The sequence below is a fragment of the Bos grunniens genome, chromosome 2, assembly GCF_055505025.1.
Source record: "Bos grunniens cultivar Pamir isolate PY7600 chromosome 2, Bosgru_T2T1.0, whole genome shotgun sequence".
NCBI lineage: Eukaryota > Metazoa > Chordata > Mammalia > Artiodactyla > Bovidae > Bos > Bos grunniens.
The window spans coordinates 51,814,120-51,838,248 of record NC_141166.1 but is presented as its reverse complement, the minus strand read 5'-3'; the positions used below and the strand labels follow the sequence as shown (position 1 = coordinate 51,838,248).

The 24,129-nt window shown below is 38.2% G+C and overlaps 1 protein-coding gene across 7 annotated transcripts in view; it reads right to left on the bottom strand.

Moving 5' to 3' along the window:
- HECW2 (HECT, C2 and WW domain containing E3 ubiquitin protein ligase 2) overlaps window positions 1–24,129 on the bottom strand; it is a 433,106-nt gene that overhangs the window by 228,723 nt on the left and 180,254 nt on the right. For all 7 annotated transcript variants that reach the window (XM_086348453.1, XM_086348470.1, XM_086348425.1 and 4 more), the window contains exon 2: window positions 15,641–15,967. In XM_086348453.1, the coding sequence (XP_086204579.1) occupies window positions 15,641–15,932 (292 nt within the window). In that variant the 5' untranslated portion in view covers window positions 15,933–15,967. The remainder of the gene's footprint in view (window positions 1–15,640; window positions 15,968–24,129) is intronic.

Genomic DNA, 24,129 nt, shown 5'->3' with positions numbered 1-24,129 from the left:
ACCTCTTAAACATAAGAATTCTCCACATATGTCATTATTTCTTCCTATCCCTTTCTTCATAGAGACATTAAAGAAATTTTGTTGAAATATTTCAGCTCATGGACACTTTTGGGTGTTGGTCACATCTGCCTTTAGAAAACTAGTTACAATTTAGAGAAAGATGTGGAAGTTATAAATTCATTGCAAAAGACTTTAATAGGAGCTATGTATATGTGAAGAACTGACTCATTGGAAAAGACCCTGATGCTGGGAAAGATTGAAGGTGGAAGGAGAAGGGGACGCCAAGGATGAGATGGTTAGATGGCACCACCGACTCAACAGATATGAATTTGGGTAAACTCCGGGAGTTGGTGATGGACAGGGAGGCCTGGCATGCTGCAGTCCACGGGGTCACAAAGAGTTGGACACAACTGAGCGACTGAACTGAACTGATATATGTGCTTCGTCGCTCAGTCATGTCCAACTCTTTTGGACCCCCATGAACTGTAGTCCACCAGGCTCTGCTGTCCATGGGGATTCTCCAGGCAAGAAAAGTGGAGTGGGTTGCCATTTCCTCCTCCAGAGGATCTGCCCAACCCAGGGATCGAACTCAGGTCTCCTGCATTGCAGGCAGATTCTATACTGTCTGAGCCACCAGGGAAGCCACCTAATAGGAGCTAAACAGTCATATTAGACCATCTCAGCCTTTCTTATGTTCAGAGCTTATAAACACACTCAGCCCCATGGATTTATTATCCCAAAGAATGGGGTGCTCTACTGCAAAAGAGCTGCAAGAAATGATAGTAATATTTAATAAGAGAAGTCAACTGAAACACTGACAGTTAAAAAGAAACTCATTCACTGAAGTTGCTCAAAGTGACAATAATTATGAGGGGAGGGGTATTTTAGACAGTGCTATAAAAACTAGTAAAAAACAGTTTATAAAATAAATTTCTATGAGCCTCCATTAAAGGAGCTAACTCAGGATACTCTACAGAATCTTCAAAGATGAATGGATGTTCAAAAGAGGCACAGCAAATACCCGTTTAGCATGTTCCAGTATAACCAACAAATTTACTCAAGACAAAGCAGAGAGACTGAGAAAGAGAACCATCTAAGCAGGGTAGGAATCATTCCAGACAACAGAGCACATGCTCCTTGGGGAGCATAAACTGTGCAGTTCTTCTAAGCATCCCACCAGGCTGAGTGGAATTTTAGTTTAAAAAGATAGTATATACATAAACAGCCCCGTTGGAGTAGAGAATGACACAGAGAAAAGGCTAATAGAGTTTTGCCAAGACAATGCATTGGTCATAGCAAACACCCTCTTCCAACAACACAAGAGAAGACTCTACACATGGACATCACCAGTCGGTCAATACCAAAATCAGATTGATTACACTCTTTGCAGCCAAAGACGGAGAAGCTGGATATAGTCAGCAAAAACAAGATCAGGAGCTAACTGTGGCTCGGATCATGAATTCCTTATTGCCAAATTCAGACTTAAATTGAAGAAAGTAGAGAAAACCACTAGACCACTCACTCAGGTATGACCTAAACCAAACCCTTTACAATTATACAGTGGAAGTGACAAATAGATTCAAGGGATTAGATCTGATAGACAGAGTCCTGAAGAACTATGGACAGAGGTTTGTGACATTGTACAAGAGACAGGTATCAAGACCATCCCCAAGAAAAAGAAATGCAAAATGGCAAAATGGATGTCTGACAAAGCCTTACAAATAGCTGTGAAAAGAGAAGTGAAAGGCAAAGGAGAAAAGGAAAAATTTACCCATTTGAATGGAGAGTTCCCAAGAATAACAAGGAGAGATGACAAAACCTTCTTCAGTGATCAATGCAAAGAAATAGAGGACAACAATAGAATGGGAAAGACTAGAGGTCTCTTCAAGAAAATTAGAAATACCAAGGGAACATTCCATGCAAAGATGGGCACAATAAAGGACAGAAATGGTATTCACCTAACAGAAATAGAAGATATTAAGAGGTGGCAAGAATACACAGAAGAACTATACAAAAAAGATATTCATGACCCAGATAATCACGATGGTTTGATCACTCACTTAGAGCCAGACATCCTGGAAGCAAAGTCTAGTGGGCCTTAGGAAGAATCACTAGGAACAAAGCTAGTGGAGGGGATGGGATTCCAGCTGAGCTATTACAAATCCTAAAAGATGATGCTGTGAAAGTGCTGCACTCAATATGCCAGCAAATCTGGAAAACTCAGCAGTGGCCTCAGGACTAGAAAAGATCAATTTTCAATTCCAATCCCAAAGAAAGGCAATGCCAAAGAATGCTCAAACTACCACACAATTGCACTCATCTGACACGCCAGTAAAGCAATGTTCAAAATTCTCCAAGCCAGGCTTCAGCAATATGTGAACCGTGAACTTCCAGATGTTCAAGCTGGTTTTAGAAAAGGCAGAGGAATCAGAGATCAAATTGCCAACATCTGTTGGATCATCGATAAAGCAAGAGAGTTCCAGAAAAATGTCTACTTCTCCTTTATTAACTACTCCAAAGCCTTTGACTGTGTGGGTCCCAACAAACTGTGGAAAATTCAAGAGATGGGAATATCAGACCACCTGACCTGCCTCTTGAGAAATCTATCTGCAGGTCAAGAAGCAACAGTTAGAACTGGACATGGAACAACAGACTGGAAAAATCGCTAAAGGAGTACATCAAGGCTGTTTTTTGTCACCCTGCTTATTTAACTTATATGCAGAGTACATCATGAGAAATGCTGGACTGGAGGAAGCACAAGCTGGATTCAAGATTGCCGGGAGAAATATCAATAACCTCAGATATGCAGATGACAACACACTTATGGCAGAAAGGGAAGAAAAATTAAACAGCCTCTTGATGAAAATGAAAGAGGAGAGTGAAAAAGTTGGCTTAAAGCTCAACATTCAGAAAACGAAGATCATGGCATCTGGTCCCATCACTTCATGGCAAATAGAAGGGGAAACAGTGGAAACAGTGACAGACTTTACTGTTTTGGGCTACAAAATCACTGCATATGGTGACTGCAGCCATGAAATTAAGACACTTGCTCCTTGGAAGAAAAGCTATCACTAAACTAGACAGCATATTAAAAAGCAATGACAATACTTTGCCAACAAAGGTCCATCTAGTCAAAGCTATGACTTTTCCAGTAGTCATGTATGGATGTGAGAGTTGGACTATAAAGAAAGCTGAGCGCCGAAGAATTGATGCTTTTGAACTGTGATGTTGGAGAAGACTCTTGCGAGTCCCTTGGACTGCAAGATCCAACAAATCTATCCTAAAGGAAATCAGTCCTTAACATTCATTGGAAGAACTGATACTGAAGCGAAACTCCAATACTTTGGCCATCTGATGCAAAGAACTGACTCATTTGAAAAGACCCTGATGCTGGGAAAGATTGAAGGTAGGAGAAGAAGGGGATAACAGAGGATGAGATGGTTGGATTGCATCACCAACTCAATGGACAGGAGTTTGAGGAAACTCCAAGAGTAGGTGATAGACAGGGATTCCTGGCGTGCTGCAGTCCATGTGGTTGCAAAGAGTCGGACATGACTGAGTGACTGAACTGAAGTGAACTGAAACACAAGCGAACTTCTTTTCTGACACTCAAGATAAAATGGGAGTTTGTTCCAATGTTGGAAGTAAAGCTACCAGCACTCAATACTTTTTTAAGTCTCATTGCCTTCCTAAGGGTTTTTTCAAGATTGATCTTGACTATACTCAAAAATCACCTGTAGGATTTGAATTTATAACCTAACTATCTTTAAAATGCAACTCCACTGTGGAGGAGATTCCACAGACCCTATTTTTTCTGACTATATCACTAAGTAACCATGAGTGCTGAGTGCTGAGTGCTAGGTCCCTTCAGTCGTGTCTGACTCTTTGCAACCCTATGGACTGTAGCCTTTCAGGCTTCTCTGTCCACGGGATTCTCCAAGAAAGAATACTGAAGTGGGTTGCCATGCCCTCCTCCATGAACCTTCCCGACCCAGGGATCGAACCCATGTCTCATACGTCTCCTGCACTGGCAGGCAGATTCTTTACCACTAGCGCCACCTGGGAAGCCATATATATAACATAACATATATAACCTTTATATATAAACTTGTCAATATGCTATATAACATATAAACATATAAACAAGAGTAACCATGAGTATGTTACTTAATCCATCTGAGCCCTTCGCTTCTCATTTATGAAATGAGACCAGTGAAGTAAATGATCACTCATTTCCTTTGTAAATCTAAAATCTCTATGACTATAACTGTACATAATACTATATATTGTCACCCTGCTTATTTAACTTATATGCAGAGTACATCATGCGAAATGTCAGGCTAGATGAAGCACAAGCTGGCATCAAGATTGGCAGAAGAAATATCAATAAACTCAGATATGCAGATGACACCACCATTATGGCAGAAAGAGAAGAAGAACTAAAGAGCCTCTTGATGAAAGTGAAAGAGGAGAGTGAAAAAGTTGGCTTAAAGCTCAACATTAAGAAAACGAAGATCATGGCATCTGGTCGCATCACTTCATGGAAAATAGATGGGAAAACAATGGAAACAGTGACAGACTTTATTTTGGGGGCTCCAAAATCACTGCATATGGTGACCGCAGCCATGAAATTAAAAGATGCTTGCTCCTTGGAAGAAAAGTTATGACCAACCTAGACAACATATTAAAAAGCAGAGACATTACTTTGTCAACAAAGGTCTGTCTAGTCAAAGCTATGGTTTTTCCAGTAGTCATGTTTGGTTGTAAGAGTTGGACTATAAAGAAAGCCGACCAGCAAAGAATTGATGCTTTTGAACTATGGTCTTGGAGAAGATTCTTGAGAGTTCCTTGGACTATAAGGAGATCAAACCAGTCCATCCTAAAGGAAATCAGTCCTGAATATTCATTGGAAGGACCGCTGTTGAAGCTGAAACTCCAGTACTTTGGCCACCTGATGCAAAAAACTGACTCATTTGAAAAGACCCTGATGCTGGGAAAGATTGAAGGCAGGAGGAGAAAGGGAAGACAGAGGATGAGATGGTTGGATGGCATCAAACAACTTGATGGACATGAGTTTGAGTAAGCTCCGGGAGTTGGTGATGGACAGGGAAGCCTGGCATGCTGCAGTCCATGGAATTGCAAAGAGTTGGACACAACTGAGCAACTGAACTGAACTGAACTAATGACTGTAACTTTCAAAATAAATTTCAATAGATGAATAATATATTTTAATGATTCCCAATGACAAAAAAAAAAAAAAACAGTACTTCACTACCACTTTGGGCTTTCCCAGTCGTTCAGCAGTGAAAAATCTGCCTGCTGTGTAGGAGACACAGGAGACATGGGTTCAATCCCTCAGTCAGGAATATCACCTGGAGGAAAAAATGGCAACCTGCTCCAGTATTCTTGCCTGGAAAATCCCATCAATAGAGGAGTTTGGGGAGCTACAGGCCATGGGGTCACAAAGAGACACAACTGAGCATGACGAGTAAGTGAGTGTCAACTTCACTTCAGTACTAGCATTCAGTTTTCTTAAATAAGTAACAAGGTTTCCTTACATTTGAATTAAACTTATGTGGGATGAGGAATTCCAGGGTTCTATACGTAAGGATGATAATATGGCTGCTTACTTAGCGATATTGCCATAGTTTCAAAGACAGACAAGTAATAATAATAATTTCTAGAAGAAATTTTGTTATTTTCATAGCACTCCATTCAGGCAAGTGAATTATGTGATGCACTAGAAAATTCTAAGTTAGCTGACATATGCTAACTGTAACCCTGCTCAAATCAGCATTTGCAGTGAGTCACGTGCATAGCAAAATTCACCTTATTTATCCCCTTGAAATGGCTCAGGAATGACAGATTTTGGCAGTTAAAGTGAACAAAGAAAAAAATGGCTGTTACACAGCCCCAAAGTAAGAATTTAACCTCCTTCAGATGTTCACTGAATTCTTAAGGCTTTCCCTTTTCACATGAAATGTTTCATCATATCAAAAATATGCCACAGGACTTACACTTACAGAAAAACCTATTTATTTGGATGCTTTAAAAAGATACATATTAAATACTTAGAATCCTATTAGTTATTGTAAATTTTCAGTTGGAAATTTCAAGATTTTTTTAGGTTAGTCTTTCAGTAACATATCTGCTTCTATATTACAGCTTAATGATGTAACTATAGTCTAAAAAATTGTTCTTCTTTTTGTAGAGTAAAAATATGATCATTCCTTGATCTGTCAATAATCATATAATAGCACTTTTTCATACCAGAAGTATAATAGTTATATAATGAAAATACAAGTATATATTTCTGAATATCAAAAACAGTACAGACATTCTTCATGTCAAACTCACAGTTTTCAGAAAAATATCCAAGTTTGCTTAGCGTGGAAGATGCATGTTTTGAAAACATGGCCAAAAAAGTGAGTGTTTGAAGCAGCAGAGTTCAGGGAGTAAATTTATTTGTATTTAAACATACAGCGTTTCCATATTAAAGATGGAATCCATGGGTAAGGAAACAGCAATCTAAAGGCCAATATATTGTATATAATTGGGAAAAAACTAGAATGACAGCACTATATTTTCTTAAATATAGATATTTAAAAATTTTTTTCAGATGCCTGCTACACAGTAAACTCCTAACATTGTTGAGCAAACAAATGAATGGATGAATACCAAAAATAATCTTTTGAATAAAATCATTAAGAGAAAACTACACAGATGGCCAACTGGCACATGAAGAGATGGTAAACATCGCTAATTATCAGAGAAATGTACATTAAAACCACCAGGAGGTATCACCTCACACCTGTCAGAACGATCATCAAAAAAACAAAAATGCTGGTGAGGATGCAGAGCAAAAGGAACCCTCCTACACTATTGGTAGGAATGTACATTGGTCCAGCCACCAGGGAAAACACTATGGTGGTTCCTCAAAAAACGAAAAATAGAAGTACCCTATGATCCAGCAGTTCCACTCCTGAGTATATAAACACTAATATTAAAAGATACATGCACCTTGATGTTCATAGCAGCATGTTCTACAGTAGTCACGAACAAATACTCTTAAGTGTATTTGATAGCTACTCTGGAAACTAAATACCTAATGCATACATTATTCCACTCGATTGAATTTCAGATTAAACTGCAGTTTTTCTATCGCCTTGGAAGTCATGCTGGTTTAGAACCTACATAATACTCAAATTAATATACTGCATTATTTAACAGTCATGTTTTAGGTGCTTTGTATAATCCCCAGAGCTCAAGCTCAAAAGAATGGATTTTGTTTTCTGTAAGTAGAAGTAACCCAGTATGTCACTTTAATCTGAAAATCCCTTCTTCTGGACTCAGTGGCTAAATTCGTGCTGCTGCTTTAAACTACCAAGAAAATGGTTTCACTATTATTAACAATAGCCAACATAAGGATGATAGTTAACAATCAGTAAGCTCTTACAAAGAGCCCAGGCACTTTGCTAAGGATATTATATGCATTATCTCATTTAATTCTCATAATACTGGTACTCTTCTTCATCCTCTTTTTTTTTAAAAAAAAGATGAGGAACCTGAGATTTAAAAACATTATACAATTCTCTCAAGCTAGTAGGTAGAGTTGAATTTACTAGTCTGTCTGACTGCAGAGCCTGAACTCTTAACCACTGATAACCTCAGAATTTCTCAAAGTGTGCTGCATGTGACAATCCTGGGTGCGCAGCCCACAGACAAAAGTTATTTATTAACAGTTAATGCATGTTAGAAAGAAAAACAGCTAACACAACAAAACTCTCCCAGACCCTGTGGCTTAGAACAACAAGGTCAGGGTAGATAACCAGTTCTTTTTCTTTAATCAGACGGTTTAAGGAAAAGGATAAATAGTACAAATGGTAATCCAACACTGTGAAAACCAAGAAAGTAATAATTAACTAAAGGTTGAAAAACACTGCACTATATTTTTCAACACACAAGAAAAAAAATGAAAACTGGTTCACAGGACACTTAAGCCCCAGTCTTGACTGCACCCAACTACCAGCATGGTTTCACCATTCTGGACCTTAGTTTTTCTTATCTATAAAACATGAGCTTAAACTTTGGGATCTTAGAGCTCAAAAATACATGATCCTAATGCCTTGGATCATTATTGCAATTTTATTGCAAGAGAAGACTCTTGAGAGTCCCTTGGACTGCAAGGAGATCAAATCAGTCAATCCAAATCAACCCTGAATATTCATTGGAAGGACTGATGCTGAAGCTGAAGCTCCAATACTTTGGCCACCTGATGCGAAAAGCCAACTCACTGGCAAAGACCCCCATGTTGGGAAAGATTGAGGACAAGAGAGGGGGCTGACAGAGGATGAGACAGTTGGATGGCATCACTGATTCAACAGACATGAGTTTAAGGAAACTCCAAGATATAGTGAAGGACAGGAAAGCCTGGCATGCTGCAGTTCATGGGGTCACAGAGAGTCGGACACAATTTAGTAACTGAACAACAGTCTTTAGAGATACAGTCAACACAGATGCTGAGAGGTATACTCAAACAATATTGGTAAATTATCTTTTTGCTACTGATCCATGACAAGAGAATAAGCTGATCCAGAATGTGAAATACAGTAAGCCCATTATTTAGTTTAGATGATTTTTTACAGCAAGATCTTCTCAATGAAGGAAGCTTCCACATTGATTTAAATTCTATAGAAAGTTTCTTACTGAGTCACAGATCAGTAACAAACAGTTCAGCCCATGTACCTGAAGTGGCCTGCACATGAGAAATGGCAAATAAAGCTTCTTGAAGTATTTTTCTTTTGAAGAATCCGAAAAACAAGCACAAGATAAAAGGTTAAGGGGAATTTAATAGTGAGCCTGAAACAAATTTAATATTTTCTGCCCCTCTTTAAAAAGTGTCCATTTGATTTTTCATGGAAAGCTGTCCGTGCTGATTGTCCAAGAGTTCTTACACAATAAAAGCATTTGGCTTTTTTTATTTGGAGAGTTTAGGTGGAGGCAATGAGTAGCAGTATTAAATTTGTGAGGGGTCAATTCTAATTTTGGAGACAAATTATAAATCTAGTGATTTCTGGAAGCTATCTGCAAGGTATTAGTGGCTATAATTTGGAGATTCAGGGCTATAGGTACATTGTGATCATCTCTGGAAATCCTGGGTGTACATGAGACTTTCTAGAGGGAGAAAATATAATTAGCTTCTGTTTTAAGAACAATGTTCACAGTCAAAGTTTCCCCAGATAGTGTTTTGACATTTTCAACATTTTTTCTTTGTACTCCCAATAGGATCTCTACATTGCCCAAACTGTCTCAAGATTCTTACTTCTGATCCAGAAGGACATGTTTTCCCTCCAGATTAGTAGGGCTAAAAGTCATTCAGAGCAAACTGAACAGTGCAAAACATCAGCAATTAGCTAAACAAAAACAAATCATACTTCTAGGTAGGAAGAAAATGTAAGCCAAGAGAAACAACAATCAAAATGCACACTGTGCCAATAAGCCACACCTCACCAGCCCTATATTCCACCCAAATCCTTCCCCTTTGGGACTTATTTCTATAGAGACCATCTCTCAGTTCCACAAATAAACCTAGATGTTGCTAGGAAACAATCCGGCTTCTCAGGACACAGCTGAAAAGGAGTGGCTGCTTCCTACTAAGAGGTATAGAAACCTGAAGCTATTCCTGCTGTATGTGCATTTATGAAACTTATTTCACAGAGCCCAAGAGAGAACATGTTATGCATATTCCTTTAGTCATGACAGCCTTAAATTCAGGACGTCACTAAGGCAGACGCCAACATTCTTTTCCCATCCTAGCCCTGCATTCATTCTTTACTTTCAGGTCTTCTCTAAATTCATCATCTACCCTATCTCCCTTTAACAGGGGCCAAGAAAACTGTTTTGCATATTTTAAAATTACTAAATACTCATTTGGAAGATTTTTCCCATCATGTCATTGATTTTATTAAACTTTGGAAAATTTCCACATAGGTTGGAGTTGCTACTTTGAAAATTTTATGTTAAATTTTGTTACTTCTCGTGAAAACAACCGAGTGGTTTTTACCTATATTAAAGCAGCCCAAACTATTTCTGAAGTAGTAACTACAGAGGTAGCCCACTCACTTTTCATCCTGCCTTTGACAGCAGTTGTGTTCCTCTTTTTTCCTTTCTCATCTTAATAGCCATCCCAGCGGCTCAGTTAGGAAGGACTGCTGGTACAAGAAAGGCTCACTCAGTTCAGTACAGTTCAGTTCAGTCGCTCAGTCGTGTCCGACTCTGCGACCCCATGAATCGCAGCACGCCAGGCCTCCCTGTGCATCACCAACTCCCGGAGTTCACTCACTACTGATGACTTAAACACGGGTGAAGATTTTTTCCTTTGGAGTGCCAGTCCAAGCTCTTTCTTTCTTCTCTGTAATCCTTGACTCTTAATCTTCCTGACTGACAACTTATGGTGGTTACATGTATATAACAAGTCAAGACATCACATCCTTTCACCAGAGTCACAAGCACAAGAGAAAGTGGGGCTTAAAGACTCTCTTCATGAGGCTTTGGCTTCTCCTTGGAAAAGGAAGTTGCCCCAAAGTCTTCCCTTTACACACCACTGGCCAGAACTGGGTCACATGTGCACTCCTAGACTACTCACTACTTGGACTGCCACATCAGTTTAGACCCTTCTTAAGTCTAGAGAGGGCCTACTTGCCCTGAAATCAAGGGCTTGCTGCCCACCTCCTAAACCCATAATGAAGCAGGAATCAGGAAATGGCTGTCAGTTAAAGACCACAGAGCTGCCATCCCTCCCTTACCACATGGGATGGCCAAGTTGTCACAGAAGTAAGGCTGTCTCCAGTCTAGAAGTCGAAATAATCCATCCAGAATGAGATGAACTAGCCCCAGGAGAGAAAGGGCTATCTCTCCTTAAATCAAGGCCTCTTACTCTCACTTTGAGGTCCCAGATAAGTCAATCTTTCTTTTAAACACAGCTGTGGTTCTGCAACTATATAAATGACCCATGCTTAATATTTCAGATGTTAGTACCTGGGCCTTTTAAAGTCATTTATTGTGGAAGACCTGTTAAAAACCAATAGTGTGTCTGAAAATACCACATATCTCATTCTACCTACATGATACTTCTATTCCTGAATTCTTGTTTCTGTGTTCATCCATCCCTTTAAGAGGTCTGAGGGCACTAACTCCTCACCCCTCTTCCATGCTAGGGATCTAAAACAATTTGAAAATATACTAAGGAGACAAACATATGGGACTCAAACTACCATTTATTATTTATTCAGAGTTCTCTGGAAATGGCTAGATGGGGAAATTAAGCGGAACCTCTTATCACCCATCCTAAATCAAAAGTAGGGGAGAAACTTCTGCTCCAGGCCATATTGTAGTAATTAGTTCCAGACTTGTCTTCCTAATGAAATGACTGTAAAACTAGTAAGCAGTTATTTTATGACATTGCACAATAGACTAAAATCCCAGAGAGAAGGGAAACTTATAAGGTGACTCCATAACCATCCTGATCTTATCTGGGGAACAATTTCCTGAGTGCAGCACAGGGAGCTAGAGTTCATGACAGTTCTAATGAGCTAAAGAGGCAGCAATCAGAGTTTGGGTCAACTGAAGTGGCTAGAATCTGCAGGCAAGGCACTGGAAAGAGTGAGGAGGGAATAAAGGGGATCCCCCACAAGCCTTTGGCCGTGGTCTGGCTGCATACGTGCAGGGTGAGACTACCAAGGCTTTCCAGAGAGTAGCTGCTCCAGGGCTGAGAGTGCAATGGAATTAAAGTAGTCAAGCAGTTCTGGAGAACAATGGAATTACATCCCAGCCAGAGAGAATGGTTAACGTTCCAGGCATCTGGCTAAGACATCAGAAATGGCATTACTTAGGAATAAGCACAAAGTCCTAGAGTAAAGCCCACAAAAGACCTACTCTAACAAAGCCCCAAATCAAGTCCTAACAAAATCCATAAAGGAGACTAAACCTGAAGACTGAATCCCACTAAGTTAGAAGAGCTGGATAACTATATTAGGCTTTCCACAGATACATTCTAACCAAGTGTTAAATCACAGCTAGTAAGTTCAGGGAAATAAATCATCCAACCAGAATAAAAATAAACATTAAAATTAAAAGTATGCCACAGAACTCAGAATTTCTACAATACAGAATCCTCAATGTCCACTGTAAAGTGAAAAAATGCAAAGAAACAGGAAAATGGGACTCAGTCAACAGAAAAACAGACAATAAAAACAGACCCTTAGACAAGCCCCCTCTAAGACTGGATATAGCAGAGAATTTAAAGCAGATGCATTCAAACCAATTCAAGTAACTGAAAAAAGATATGGCCTGACAGAGTTAAGATATACCAGACTCTCATAAGAGAAATTAAAACTATAAAAAGGGAAATGCATAGTCTATCAATGAAAAGTCAAATAACTGAAATTTTTAAATCCGCTGAACAGGACTAACAGGAGAATGAAGAAAAACAAAAAGAAAATTTGGCAAACTAAGTTGAATTCGAATACTAAAGAGATTAAAGAAAAATTAACTAGAGCCTCAGAACCTTAAAGAACAACAAGTAACATGTGTATAACTAAAGTCTCAGAAAAAGAAGTTCTCAGAAAAGAAAAAAATATCCAAAGGATTCATGACCAAACTTATCACAATTTTCATTAAAAATTTTTACTTAAAAAGTTTAAAGAATCCCAACCAATATAAATAAAAAGAAAATTACACCTAGGTACATTATAGACAAACTGCTGAAAACTAAGATAAAGAGAAAAATATTGAAAGTAGCCAAAGGGAAAAACAGAGACATTACATACAGGGAACCAAAAATGTGATGATGATTTGTAAGAAAGACACAGAGAAAACTTGAAATTAACTAAAGAAGAATAGCACTTTTCAAGAGATATATTTGCCAAAATATTTTCCTAGCTATATCCTTGGGCTAATTCTCAATTCAGACCTCTGATCTATACTCTAGAAAGTGAAATAAATACAAGAACACCAAGATTTTGTGACTTTGGTCACTTGGGAATAAGATAAACTTGGCCTTCCTTTCCTTAGTTCCTTCTCAGTTAAATATAGATAAGGAAATAAAACAAGAGGGATGCAGAAACAGAAAGACGGTGGGGGAAAAACTATAAAGTAATATAGTTTATATTATAATATAGTAATAGGAATCATTATCTTAAGTGATTCTAGCATCTTACAGATTAAATTGTTGTGGTTGTTTAGTTGCTAAATCATCTCCATTTCTTTTGCAACCCCATGGACTGTAGCCATCAGGCTCTTCTGTCCATGGGATTTCCCAGGCAAGAATACTGAAGTGGGTTGCCTTTCCTTCTCCAGAAGATCATCCTGACCCAGGGATCAAACCCACTTCTCCTGCTTTGGCAGGCAGACTCTTTACCACTAAGCCACCAGGGAAGCCCACAAATTAAAATATTCACACACAAAAAAGGAATCACTCTATGCAAGAAAATAAGTTGTATCCCAAAAAATATCACATAAAAAAATCATCTAAGAAAACACAATATGCTATTTGTAGCTTCATATTAAGCATTACAAAATCTTAAGTGAGAAAAAAAAGGAAAAAATATGAGAAAAGTGAAAAGAAAAATGTTTCATAAAATGTAAAAGGGCAGCCTATCATACAGAGTGAAGTAAGCCAGAAGGAAAAACAAATACAGTATACTAACGCATATATATGGAATTTAGAAAGATGGTAACAATAACCCGGTGTATGAGACAGCAAAAGAGACATTGATGTATAGAACAGTCTTATGGACTCTGTGGGAGAGGGAGAGGGTGGGAAGATTTGGGAGAATGGCAATGAAACATGTAAAATATCATGTAGGAAACGAGTTGCCAGTCCAGGTTCGATGCACGAAGCTGGATGCTTGGGGCTGGTGCACTGGGACGACCCAGAGGGATGGTATGGGGAGGGAGGAGGGAGGAGGGTTCGGGATGGGGAACACATGTATACCTGTGGCGGATTCATTTTGATATTTGGCAAAACTAATACAATTATGCAAAGTTTAAAAATAAAATAAAATTAGAAAAAATTTAAAAAAAATAAATAAATAAAAGGGCAAAATTACATCAAAACCACAAGAGTACCTCTAAAGTCACATCAAAACTGCAATATTCTTTTGCGAACAGAATAGATATTATATATAAACATATAATTTTAAAATTATGTATCTCCCTCACTATAAACATATATTTAAACACACCAGGGAACTCTGAAGACTTTTCCTCCCCTTTTTCTTTTTGTCATAAGAGGAAATAGAAAAATTAAAATTCATTGAATTTTTGTTTCGATTTCTTGCTATCTAGCATGATTCAGCATTAAAATTTACATAAGTAAATACAAATCAATTTTATTTTAGTCAATCTAAAATTGTCCAGAGAAACAAAGTGCAATCAAGGGTATTACTTTGCCTCAACTAGGGTTTCTCAACAGTGTGCGGACATGTGAGGATAGATAATTCTTTGTTGTGAGGGGGTGTCCTCTGCATTGTAAGATGTTTGGCAGCATCACTGATCTCCCATTTCCCCATCCAGTTCTGCCAAACAAAAACATCGCCAAACACTGCCAAATGTCCCGTAGAGGAAGTAGGCAAATTGCCCCTGTAGAGAAGCAGTGCATAAACTAGTTTCCCACCCTACTCCCACTCTGTTCACACACACACACACACATAAAGTGCTTGGCTTATAATCTACATTGAAAGGAACAATGTCTTCTGATAAGACATCTGTTGTTAATTTTTTTTTTTTTTTTAAAGAACTCCCTTCATGCAGCGATAAAGCTCTCAAACTTTGGAGAATGTTAAGATTTTCTTACTAGATTTGATTTAGATTTCTTTATGACTGGTTAGTAGGTTTTACTTCTGCTTTCAACTCAAGTAACAGATATTATATTTTCTGGGACATGGTTATTCATCATGAACTCACCTATGAAAAGAGATGCAAATCAGCTAAACAGGGTTGGGATACTTTCATTAAAACAAATAGCAACCTATTTCTAAGTCATTTGTTAGAAGACTATGACATTTTCTTTACCTAACTGATATAGGACCCATCAAGGAATTTAAACAGGGTTGGGATACTTTCATTAAAACAAATAGCAACCTATTTCTAAGTCATTTGTTAGAAGACTATGACATTTTCTTTACCTAATTGATCTAGGACCCATCAAGGAATTTTGAAATAAAAAGATACTTCAGACTGCAAGTTATTAATGTACTTCAACCTTATGAAAATACAGAACATTTTTTATATCAGTTATCTAAATCCAAACATCTTTTTCATTGGTTTAAAAATACTAGTAAATGTTTATAGCCACCTCTTTTCAAAATGCAGCTAATGATCAAGGGTAAAGTGAAAGTTTAAAAAGAAAATACTGCAGGTTCTGACGTTTAATTAGGGTAGAAATTAACCACAGAATTCATATCAGCAAAGTTATTTATAATTGTTGTTTCCCCTACCCCAAAGAAGAAAAAAATTTCCAGGATATGGCTGTTTTAATTTATGTATGTGAATTTCTTCCCAGGAGAAAACACAGAATAGTATAATGTCAGAGCAAAATGTATGCGCTAAGTCACAAGCAAGTCCAGTTCATTTGACTCACCTATGTGATACAGTCCTATCCAATCACTGGGATCCACCTCCTCTTTAATGTCCCAGAAGATGATGAGGTTCTGGGCTTGCCCCAGTGTGTACTCATACATGCTGGCCGTCAAGCTGGAGCGGCTCTCAGAGGTCACCAGATCTGTGTCGCTGTTGGCCCGCTGTAGGGTCATATTCTCGGTCATGGAGCTCTGGGCAGCCAGGCTCTGGAGGTTCTCTGGACTCAGGGTGTACCGCATCTGGGGATTTCGACGCCTTACAAAAAGCAGGTGCTCCCGGGCTGAGCTAGCCATCCCGTCTGCCTCTCTGAAGTTGACTTCCTACAAAGCTGTAGAGACAAACACATACAAAGCATTAGCATTACAATGCAAGGAATTACATTTAAGCTTCCCAGACAATGACTTTATGAGTGTTTGTTAAAGCCTAACCCATGCAATAATCTGCTGTCAAAATAAAACCTACTACTCTACTGTCAACTGATGATGTCAGAAACAACTTTCATAGGCTGAGGTCACCTGATGGCAAAGGTCATCAAACACCTGTGGCCTCAATTTCATTACTGGGCACAGTGTCCTCATAGCAATTAAGAAGGGGCTTTCCCTACCATCCCTTTTATGTCTATCCTTCCTCCTTCAGAAATAGCATCCTCCTCTCCTTCACCCAACTCACATATTTATTTGTTGATGCAATTTAATTTTAAAATAGCAAGACAGAAAATTTTGACCCATGTTAAACAGAGTTGAAATACACCAGTGAGGACAAGTTCATGCACTCAATTTCCTTCTCATAGGAATAAAACCCACCAAATCCTTCTTCAGGAACTTGCCCAAATGTTACCTCCTCACTTACATATAGTTGACCATTCCATTTAAAACTGCAACATCCAAGCATTTCCCACCCCTCCTTCCTTGCTTTACTTTTCTCAAAAGCAATTACTATGATCTGCTGTACCACAGAGCACCATGCACTTATTTGGTTCTTGTGTATTTTCCCCCACAAGAAGGTAAGCTTGAGGAAAGCACAGTCTCCTCAATAAAAGGTGATTGGAAAAACTGGGCAACCATGTGAGAAGAATGCAACTGGACCACTACCTTGCACCATACACAAAAAATCAACTGAAAATGGATTAAAAACTTGAAGACCTGAAACCATAAAACTCCTAGAAGAAAACACAGACCAAAATTTCTTTGACATAAATCATTGCAATATTTTTTTTGGTTCTGTTTCCTAAGGCAAAGGAAACAAAAGCAAAAGTAAATAAATGGTATCTAACTAAACTTAAAAGTTTTGGCACAGTAAAGGAAATCACTGATGAAACAAAAGAACAACCTACTGAATGGAAGAAAATATTTGTAAATGATATGACTGATAAGGAGCTAAACATGAGGAGATGATATATACTGATAAGGAGCTAAATAATCTGATAAGGAGCAAAAATATACAAAGAGCTCATGCAACTCAATATCAAAAAAAAACAAACAACCCAATTAAAATATAGGCAGAAGACCTGAATAGACATTTTTCCAAAGAACACATACAGATGGCAAACAGGCACAAAAAAAAAATGCTCAAAATTACTAATCATCAGGGAAATGCAATTCAAAACCACAATGAAATATCCCCTCATACCTGTCAGAATGGCTACCATCAAAAACCAAACAAATAACAAATGTTGGCTACGACATGGAGAAAAGGAAACTCTCCTGCACTGTTGGAGGAAATGTAAATCAGTACAGCCATTATGGAAAACCATATGGAGATTTTTCAAAATATTAAAAATAGAACTACCATATGATATAGCAAGGAGATCAAATCAGTCAATCTTAAGGGAGATCAACCCTGAATATTCACTGGAAGGGCTGATGCTGAAGCTAAAGCTCCAGTATTTTGGTCATCTAATGTGAACAGACAACTCATTGGAAAAGTCCCTGATGCTGGGAAAGATTGAGGGCAGGAGGAGAACAGGGCATCAAAGGATGAGATGGCTGGACAGCATCACTGATGCAATGAACATGAACCTGGGCAAATTCGGGGAGATGCTGAGGGACAGGGAGGCCTGGCTTGCTGCAGTCCATGGGGTCACCAAGACTTGAACGTGACTGGGCAACTGAACAACAACAACAACAGTGACACAGCAATTCCACTTCTGGGTATACATCCAAAAGAAATGAAACAGGATCTCAAAGAGACATCCACACTCCCATGTTCACTGCTGTGTCATTTGAAATAGCCAAAATATGGAGACAACCCAAGTGTCATTTAACGAATAAATGGATAAAGAAGATGCAATATTGATGTATGTATGCAATACATACATTGGAATATTATCCAGCTGTGAGAAAGAAGAAAATCCTGCTGTTTGGAACAACACAGCTGAACACTGAAGCATCATGCTAAGTGAAATAAGTCAGAGAAAGAAATTATCTCACTTATATGTGGAATCTAATTTAAAAAGAAAAGTCAAACACCTAGAAACAAACCAAAAGAGTGGTAACCATGGCCTGCAAGATGGGAATAATGGGGAGGTTGGTAAAGGCTACAAACTCTCAATTTTCAGATGAATAAGGTTTGAGGAGCTAAAGTGAACGATGAAGGACTACAGTTAATGACACCATATTATATAATTGAAATTTGCTAAGAGAGCAGAATTTAAATGTACTTATCAAAAAAAATAATAAAAGAGGTGATGAAGGTGTTCATTAACTGGATGGTGGGAATCCTTTCACAATGTACACAAATATCAAATCATCATGGTGAAATGTTAAATATCTTACAATTGTATTATCAATTATACCACAATAAAGCTGAGAATTAAAAAAAAAAAGAATGTAAGCTTCACAAATGCATGTTTGGTCACAGCTTCACCCCAGCGTTTCCAACAGTGCCTCGTAAACAGTTCAGTTCAGTCGCTCAGTTGTGTCCAACTCTTTGCAACCCCATGGACCACAGCACACCAAGCTTCCCCATCCAGCACCAACTCCTAGACCTTGCTCAAACTCATGTCCATTAAGCTGGTGATGCCATCCCATCATCTAATCCTCTGTCATCCCCTTCTCCTCCTGCCTTCAATTTTTCCCAACATCAGGATCTTTTCCAGTGAGTCAGTTCTTTGCATCAGGCAGCCACAGTATTGGAGCCTCAGTTTCAGCATCAGCCTTTCCAATGAATATTCAGGACTGATTTCCTTTAGGATTGACTGGTTGGATCTCCTTGCAGTCCAACGGTCTCTCAAGAGTCTTCTCCAACACCACAGTTCAAAACTATCAATTCTTTGGCACTCAGCTTTCTTTATACTTTATATAGAGTATAAAGTATATACTCTAGATACTTTATATATATATATACTTTATATATATACTTTATATATACTTTATAGAGTATACATACTCTATATACTCTATATACTAAAGAATATATACTTTATATATACTCTTTATACTTTATATAAAGTATACTCAGTATACCTTATACTTTATACTTTCTTTATACTTTCTCACATCCATACATGACTACTGGAAAAGCCATAGCTTTGACCAGATAGACCTTTGTTTGCAGAGTAATGTCTCCGCTTTTTAATATGCTGTCTAAGCCGGTCATAGCTTTTCTTCCAAGCAAGCATCTTTTAATTTCATGGCTGCAATCACCATCTGCAGTGATTTTGGAGCCCAAGAAAATAAAGTTTGTTACTGCTTCCATTGTTTCCCCATCTATTTGCCATGAAGTGATGAGACCGATGCCATGATCTTCATTTTTTGAATGGTGAGTTTTAAGCCAGCTTTTTCATGCTCCTTTTTTACTTTCATCAAAAGGCTCTTTAGTTTCTCTTTGCTTTCTGCCATAAGGGTGTTTTCATCTGCATATCTGAGGTTATTGATATTTGTCCCGACAATCTTGGTTCCAGTTTATGCTTCATCCAGCATTTCACATGATGTACTCTGCATATACCCAGCATTTCACATGATGTACTCTACATATAAGTTAAATAAGTAGCAAGACAATATACAGCCTTGACGTACTCCTTTCCCAATTTGGACCAGTAGGTAGTACAAAGTAGGTATCAATAAATGTTGAATAAGCAGATCAGTGACCAGTGAGCATCCTTCTCCAAGATACCCGTTAAGTTCCTAGGAGACACTCCTTACTATCTCCTAGATACTCATGAATTAACACCTTGAATCCCTTTTCTGGGCCTGTCCTTTGCCACCCCTGATTTCTAACTGGTCCACAATATTTCTACCGTCTAGATCATGATGTTATTTCCTTTGGCTCCCATCTAAAAGAACAAAGCCTTTCCTGTTTGAACTTAGATGCAGCCCCCTGCTGGCTCACTTTGAGTCTAGTCATAGATACCCTTTTTCTTCTCCATTGCCAGACTCTGACAGAGATTCTTTCCAAGACCTCTGTACTTTATTAAAAAAACGAAGATCATGGCATCTGGTCATATCACTTCATGGAAAATAGATGGGGAAACAATGGAAACAGTGACAGACTTTATTTTGTTGGGCTCCAAAATCACTGTAGATGGTTGACTGTAGCCATGAAATTATAATGTATGGCTCTACATAGAATGAATATGGCTCTCTTCTTCACTACCTCTTTCATGACTACTTCATTCACCAATAGGTTTATGGATTTAACATTTACTCTGCATCCCCAGTACCTGCTGGCCTCTTCAACATATTACATCTTTCAAAAGACCACTCCTGTAAGGTGTTCTAGAAAATTAACTAGAACTTCCATTAAAAAAAAAAAGTAATTCTGGGTTCAATGGTTACATTATTAACTAATAGTCTTGGATACCTAGTCTGAGGGAAGAAAAGAGAAGGATTCCCTAATTTTTCCCATCCCCTCATCCATTTTCACAAACACTTGGGTAAAGGGGAAAATTCTGCCACTGCCAAGGTCACAGTACTTGCAAATATATTTATTCAATTAATTTATGTGATAAAGTTGATCTCACACTTTTAGCACTATACTTGAATTTAAAAAATCACTGGGATTGGTGGGCAAGATGTCCTGTGTAAAAAGGACAGAAATAAAGTGAACAGAGAAACTAATACTCCTCTTCATAAATTTAACTATTGCTTTCTGATGTGGTATATAGTAATTCTGACATCATATAACCCATAACTGTTACACAACTTTAAATCCATGAAGCCTAAAATTCAGGTCAACCTCTAATGTGAGGTTTCATGAAATTTTCATTTTAGTGAATTTCAACAGGCCATTCTTTGTCTGTAAACCCAGAGTGAGCTCAGCACCACATCAGCTTCAACAAGCACTATAAATAATTAACTCCTAACACATTGTAGTCAAATAGAAAATGCAGGCTGTACGTAAGTAAGCTATTTCCCTGGAAGAAATAGGCCAGAACCTTTACTGCTTTAAGCAACAACAAAAAATACCCGAAAATTACTCTACTCTAGAAAGAAAAGGGGGAAAGGGATGTATACGAAAACTATTTTATTTTTTAATGACCTCTACTTAATTAGAGAGATAGGTAAAACACAATGGAAAAAAGAATAAGTTCCAAACTCTGATTATGGGTTTCAGTCATCTCTCTACTATTAAGTTGCTCTGTCATCTTGGAAAATTTATTTTAACTCTCTGTGCTTACATCTTCCCATCAGTATAAGAGAGACATAGTAACACCTGGTTGCAACATAGAATTTTGGAGAAAACTAAATTAATCAGTCCACGTAGAACATTTAGAACAGTGCCTGGCATATAAGTGCTCAATTGTGTTTAACTATTAATATTAATAATGTTACGTGATGACATTCTACTTTAATTATACCAAGTAGTACTGATTTTAATACTCCCTTGATCCCCACAATTATTGGGAGAGTAGATTATCAGCATCCTCAATTATTCAAAGCACAGTCCCAAAAACAGAAAGAAAAAAATAGCCTTGTAGGCAATGAGGAAAAGCTATCCTGAAGCCCAAGTCTTAGCCCTATAGCAAGGGCCTGACAAGGGCCACTCTCTTGTCCTCCAGCCAGAGATAAAGGTTTGAAATTTGATTTTCTCATCATTTTGGGTTCATTCATTTATTCACACATTCAACAAACTTTTATTGAGTACCTCCCTTGTGAAAGCCATTAAAGATAAAACAGAGCAAAAGATCAAATCCCTACCTTGTGAAGTTTCATTTTTACAAAGAGAGAAAACAATAGACAGGTCAAAAAAAATGAATAAATAACATTTATTTTTAGTGGAAAAGAAAATTAAGCTAGAACTGTGTGAATTTGCTAGCTAACTGAACCCTGCAAAAAAAAAAAAAAAAAATGTATGAAGCATCTACGACTGGCATAAAACTACAGAGTATACCAAACAGTAAAGAGAGTAAGTTCAGTTCAGTTCAGTTGCTCAGTCGTGTCTGACTCTTTGCGACCCCATGAATCGCAGCACGCCAGGCCTCCCTGTCCATCACCAACTCCCGGAGTTCACTCAGACTCACGTCCATCGAGTCAGTGATGCCATCCAGCCATCTCATCCTCTGTCGTCCCCTTCTCCTCCTGCCCCCAATCCCTCCCAGCATCAGTCTTTTCCAATGAGTCAACTCTTCGCATGAGGTGGCCAAAGTACTGGAGTTTCAGCTTCAGCATCATTCCTTCCAAAGAAATCCCAGGGCTGATCTCCTTCAGAATGGACTGGTTGGATCTCCTTGCAGTCCAAGGGACTCTCAAGAGCCTTCTCCAACACCACAGTTCAAAAGCATCAATTCTTCGGTGCTCAGCCTTCTTCACAGTCCAACTCTCACATCCATACATGACCACAGAAAAAACCATAGCCTTGACTAGACGAACCTTTGTTGGCAAAGTGATGTCTCTGCTTTTGAATATGCTATCTAGGTTGGTCATAACTTTCCTTCCAAGGAGTAAGCGTCTTTTAATTTCATGGCTGCAGTCACCATCTGCAGTGATTTTGGAGCCCAGAAAAATAAAGTCTGACACTGTTTCCACTGTTTTCCCATCTATTTCCCATGAAGTGGTGGGACCAGATGCCATGATCTTCGTTTTCTGAATGTTGAGTTTTAAGCCAACTTTTTCACTCTCCTCTTTCACTTTCATCAAGAGGCTTTTTAGTTCCTCTTCACTTTCTGCCATAAGGGTGGTGTCATCTGCATATCTGAGGTTATTGATATTTCTCCCTGCAATCTTGATTCCAGCTTGTGCTTCTTCCAGTCCAGCGTTTCTCATGATGTACTCTGCATATAAGTTAAATAAGCAGGGTGACAATATACAGCCTTGACGTACTCCTTTTCCTATTTGGAATCAGTCTCAAAAATGACAGAATGATCTCTGTTCGTTTCCAAGGCAAACCATTCAATATTACAGTAATCCAAGCCTATGCCCCAACCAGTTAACGCTGAAGAAGCTGAAGTTGAACGGTTCTATGAAGACCTACAAGACCTTTTAGAATTAACACACAAAAAAGATGTCCTTTTCATTATAGGGGACTGGCATGCAACAGGAGGAAGTCAAGAAACACCTCGAGTAACAAGCAAATTTGGCCTTGGAATACGGAATGAAGCAGGGCAAAGACTAATAGAGTTTTGCCAAGAAAATGCACTGGTCATAGCAAATACCCTCTTCCAACAACACAAGAGAAGACTCTACACATGGACATTACCAGATGGTCAACACTGAAATCAGATTGATTATGTTCTTTGCAGCCAAAGATGGAGAAGCTCTATAGTCAACAAAAACAAGACCGGGAGCTGACTGTGGCTCAGATCATGAACTCCTTATTACCAAGAGAGTAAGTTTTCCTTTCAAGTTCTTTCTTATCTTTCCCTAAGGCATGTAACATGGCCATTACTCTTCAAGAACTTTAAGAGGAAAGATCAAATAATTCACATATGAAGGAATTCAACCTGGTATTAATGACACTTCATGTACATGTACAATTTGTCCCCCAAGTATGTGATATAACTAGTAAATGTTCATGGGGCATCAGGAAGTGACAGTAATATTTATAAAATATTGTACATTTTCCAAAACATTTTCACTTCCATCATCTCAAGTGAGACCCCAAAATAATATGAATTAAGTTTGAAAAATTCTGTCATCTCCAATGAGAAAACTGAATATCTGCAAGACAAAAGATTGGCTGAAGGAGATCTGAGGTAAGTCTTAAAGGATAAGAGGAAAAGAATAAATGTATGAAAAGCATTCATACATCCTAACTGGAAGGATGGTTATGGAGAAGCAAGAAAGGAAGAGGATATGAGAGGGAAGAAACAAAATGAAAACCAGAAGTTCTGCAGACATCTGTGTCTCTTTTGCTGTCTCACATATAGGATTATCCGTACCATCTTTCTAAATTCGATATATATGTGTTAGTATACTGTATTGGTGTTTTTCTTTCTGACTTACTTCATTCTGTATAATAGGCTCCAGTTTCACCACCTCACTAGAACTAATTCAAATGTGTTCTTTTTAATTGCTGAGTAATATTCCATTGTGTATATGTACCACAGCTTTC